Source organism: Lacerta agilis, chromosome 6 (genome assembly GCF_009819535.1).
Source record: "Lacerta agilis isolate rLacAgi1 chromosome 6, rLacAgi1.pri, whole genome shotgun sequence".
Lineage (NCBI taxonomy): Eukaryota > Metazoa > Chordata > Lepidosauria > Squamata > Lacertidae > Lacerta > Lacerta agilis.
Genome location: NC_046317.1, coordinates 38,384,447 through 38,389,124, shown reverse-complemented (window position 1 = coordinate 38,389,124; position 4,678 = coordinate 38,384,447). Strand labels below are relative to the sequence as shown.

Below are 4,678 nucleotides of genomic sequence, written 5' to 3'. Positions count from 1 at the left end.
GCAAACACCCCCCTACATTTCTTCAATATTTCGAGTTCTAAAGTGCCTTACAATCCCCATTTGCAATAATTAACAGAGAGCCTTGCAAATTTAAAACCCTCCTCCCTGAAAAAGGGGAGTGGTCAGGATGGCTTTTGATGCTGCCTTCTAAATGCCCCATCTACAAGGGCTGTTTACTGTGATTCCGTCTTCAGGCGGCCATATTTAATTGGCCACTGTTGCCCCTACCTGTGACTAAGGAAGGCACTGCAGAAGTCATAGCTGAGGTAGAGGGAAAGGCCAGATTTTATTGTTGGCCTCCAAAAATACCACTGAGTTGTTGCAGAACATTTCTTTAGGTAAAAGTACCCAAAGCACTTAAGAGTCAGGAGACCACGTACTATTATTGGCCATAAGCCACACATGAGATACTGTGAAGTCAAGCACACTGTCATTAATTTAGGCCAAATAGTTTGGTTTACGGATAAAGCACTTGGTAGCTACGATTTTAATTTTTGTTTTAAGCAGGCACAAGTCCTTCCCTCCTTTGCCTTTTTAGTCAAGTTTGCCAAATGCTTACATAAACTATATTTGTTGATGTATGTGGAAATAGTATGTTAAAAATACTCAGACAGACCAATCCTTCCCTGTTTTCTCAGAAGTGAGGCTTACTTTCCAGGTAAGTCTGCATAGGGTTGCAGTCTAAACAGCTTTTTCATGAGTAATGTAGACAGCATGTTATACTTTGTAAGTGTTTTTGAACTAACACACATATAAACTACTGTAATTGATAGGTGCTTAACGTAAAGAAAAGCTTTCCTTGTGCTGTGGATTTTACATTTTTATCTGGAAACTATTTATTCTGTTTTATATAAACATTTTATAATGCCATCTTTTTTTGGAATAAAGTTTCATATGAATTTTCTTGGGAACGCATAACTGTGTAGCCTCCTCTTAAGCAGAATATTAACTACAGGTAGTTCACAACTTATGCACATTTAAGTTGTGTGCATTCAGCTTGGCTTTTAAAAACAAACAAACCCAAAAACCTGGCAGTCCTGCCAACTATTTGCACCCAATGTGTTTTGACTGGATGCATTCTTTTTCTTAGACAGCTACCGACATGACAAAGGTACAGATTTCTGCTAGTCTTCAGAAGGGCAATTTCCTGGGTAAAACACCAGCAAAATGACATCTGACCTCTTTTCAGAACCTAATGATCAGACTGGTCCTTTTTGTGTGTGAGAGAGGAATAAACTTTATTCCATTGACCAGGATTTCCCCCCATGAGAACTGCCTTTTCTTTTCCAGTACCAGGTGCCTTAGGAATTAGTTGGACAAATCCACACACAGTTAAGAGTGCACAGTTGAATCGCAGCTGCCACCCCACCCAATAGAACATTCCATTAAACATATATCATATCCATTTTTCATCCAAAAAGACTGGCAGTAAAAGTGATCACAACATAGAAACATGTCACAATTTACACAGCAAACTAGATTTGTTGCATTTGGTTTTTTTTAAAAAAATATTCTTCAGCAGATTCAAGTGATAGCAGCCAGAAATCAAATAATCAACCAATTGTTGTAGTTGAAAACGGTAACCATCAACTGTACAAGCGGAAAGAGGATCAGAAAATAGCCTGCAATAATGTTATAATGTATGGTGGTGAAACAGAACATTCCTGGGGTTGAACGTTCTGTTTCAGTCTGAAAAGAGACCATCTTTTCCATAGGAAATGATGGAAGCGCCAATGCCTTTGGACACGCCTGTTAACACTTGCTTCTGGTTCAACTTAAAAGTGAAGATAGGTGCTGCAATAAAAATGGGGTGGGACATCAAAATTTATTCAAAATTTTAAAACAGCACATTTAAAATTTTGGAGGCTTTTGATAAAATATCTGAATTCTGCCACATTTCAAAGACGACATGTGTCTTGAGAGAAGCTAATTCAACTGAAATGTCATTGTTTTGCACATGCAGTGTTATCAACACTACTCCTTTGACTCAAAACACATGGCAGAGAACTCCAGATGGAAGATGTACAGCTGTTTCCTTCAGCAGTGAAGTGACCTGTAATATTCACAACCAGTGCACAACTGTGAAGAAGGCTATTATGTCAGATCAGGTTTTGCAATAGTACATAAAAGTGAAAAGACAAAAGAGGCACTTTTTGGCTGTTTGTGCCTTTGACTTGGCAAACCTTTCTATAGTGGAGGTGACCCAGGCACTCTACAACTTCCCCTCAATTCATGTGCATGGTGCATTTCATTTAAATTAAGGCAAAATCCATGAACAAAGGCAAAAGCAGTGGGGGGGGGGGAATGTGAAAAAACTAAAAATTAAAAATTGGCACAGAAGAAGCTAGTATCCAGAGCTGCTAAAGACACCACTTAACTGCATTTCACATGGGAAAACTAAATTGTACCCATGTAGCTCAATTGGTTTCCAGTTATTAAGGAACAAATGAACCTGTTGTGTTTTCAGTGCTGCCTGGCCAAGCAAAACAAAGCCTACAATCTTTGCCTGTGTTATTATTATTTTTAAAAAGATTCATATGTCCCCATGTCACTCAAGGAACCATATATAGCCAATTCCAACTCTCAAATTCAAAAGCATAAGCAAATGATTGCAGATCACATCATTAAGACTACAATTTATTCAATATGTCTCCAAGTGTTAGAATGATGATTTAAGGAGGCAAAACAGCAATAAAATTCTGTCTTAAAGTGCTCTTTTTTGTGTTAAACTTACTCATCAACATTTTTTTTTAAAAAGATCCATTGATGCCACAATACATAAGTGTATTCTTGGAATAAACAAAGCTACTTTATTGCTCTTATCCATTTACTTTTAGCATCAGGAAAAAAGTTACCAATTTCAGACTTCCTTGTACCAAAACCATTCCATAAGGAATAACCATCCTTACACAAAAGGGCTGCAAACCCTTTCTGCAAAGCGCTATACAAATGACCTAGGAGACATATTAAATACAAAGGTCCTTGTGTAAACTGATTCTTAACTAATAATTTACAATGCCAAGTGTAAGTCACACATTTTTACATAATTTTGAATATCACTATTCAATATTTTCAGAAAGATTAAAAATTTGCCCTCCATACCTAAAGGCAGTCAGATTTTTTTCTTCTTCTGTATAAAAACTGAAAGTTTTTTTTTTGCAGCATCACAGAAAAGCAAGTTTTTTTACATTCACTCATTAAAGGTTCACATAATAAAAATTTCAACCACTTGATATTTTTCCTTAAATTGGTAAAATCTTGTGACAGATTTTAAAACTCATGCTTGGACCAGCATCCCACAAGAACCACAAAGGATGCTGGAACTTCCCCCACAGCCTGATGCTTAAACTTCTCAGTTGGAGAATCTCTCTTTAGGAAGTAGCATGGCCACTTTTTCTTAGAAAGCTTCACTTCTAAAAGATGAAAGCGGTGGGATTTTAACAATATCAGAAAGATGCCAGGGGTTCAATGCTTCCGTTGAATGCTTGTTCTTCAGCTTGCAGCTAACCACTAAGGATCCACATCATCAAGGTCACTTTTAGGTTCACCAATCATCATTGGGGACACCGTGCCCTTTCAAAAACACAAAAGAGTTAGGAAAGCGTATGTGCTCTTCCAAATATCACATAATGCAGGGGTCCCTAGCCTTCTGGGGTTTGAAAGCACATTTAGAAATCTGAAGCAGGCACCACAATACACCCATTTCACAGAAGCAAAAGGCAATGCTGAGACCACCCTCTCCCAAATAAAACACATACAGATAAAAGCAGACAACCTCCTGACCAAAACAAGCAAAACGCCCCCCAACCAACAAAAAGCACGCAAGCAAGCAGGCAACCTTCACGAAACCAAAACATGCAACTGAACAAAAAAGTGGGTGGGCAAGAAGCATTCTGGAGAAAAGGAGGCAAGATGAAGGTGTGGCTGGATGCATGCCCTTTTATTTCTACCCATGAAAAGTGGGTGGAGCCAAATGCTCCTTAAAAAGAATTGGGAGGGGCAATGGGTCTTAGCAAGTGCCAAGTGAAATGTCTCAAGATGCTATGGAGATCATGGTCAGCATATCGCAGACCCCAGGCACTGTGAACTATCGCCACATAGCTGGCAATTTATAACTTCTCAGCAATTATTTTGTTGATATGAATGGCACAAGAGTCACCAGGAAGGCGCACTATGGTAAACCAAATTAAGCCTCCAAGATGCTGCTGATAGAGCTAATTCTTGCCTGAGTTCTTTAAAGTCTGAGGGTGTGAATTTCATCGAAGAAAGTAATGTGTTTATTAATAACTCCACTATATTGCTTAGAAACAGATGCATCTTAAACCAGGCTAGTATCAAACCTATCTTGGCTATATTGTGAAACTGTTCTGTGCCTGTTACCAAAGTATTTCAGTATTCTGATGCTTTGTGCTCATCACTCTTTGGTGCTAGACTGGCCTGAAGTCAAATCAAGCTTTAAAACAAGGAACATTGCAAATGGTTCTTGAGGAAGACAGGTGGTAAGGTCCTACCTGGCTTACAAAAGTTTACATTTCAGCTGTTGGCAGGAGAATGCACAAGCTCAATTCATTTGCACTGGGTGGGGTTTAAAGCTAGTTGGAACCACGTGGGGAGCTACTTGCACAAATGACTTTCTATATGAAGCTGTCTCTGCGAGACTCTCAAGTCAAGTGACCAC

General features: G+C 38.7%; 1 protein-coding gene across 1 annotated transcript in view; it reads right to left on the bottom strand.

The window, feature by feature from the left end:
* Positions 1-2,520: 2,520 nt before the first annotated feature.
* USP24 (ubiquitin specific peptidase 24) overlaps positions 2,521-4,678 on the bottom strand; it is a 73,613-nt gene continuing 71,455 nt past the window's right edge. The window contains exon 67 of the mRNA XM_033152025.1: positions 2,521-3,573. Within this exon, the coding sequence (XP_033007916.1) occupies positions 3,511-3,573 (63 nt within the window). The 3' untranslated portion in view covers positions 2,521-3,510. The remainder of the gene's footprint in view (positions 3,574-4,678) is intronic.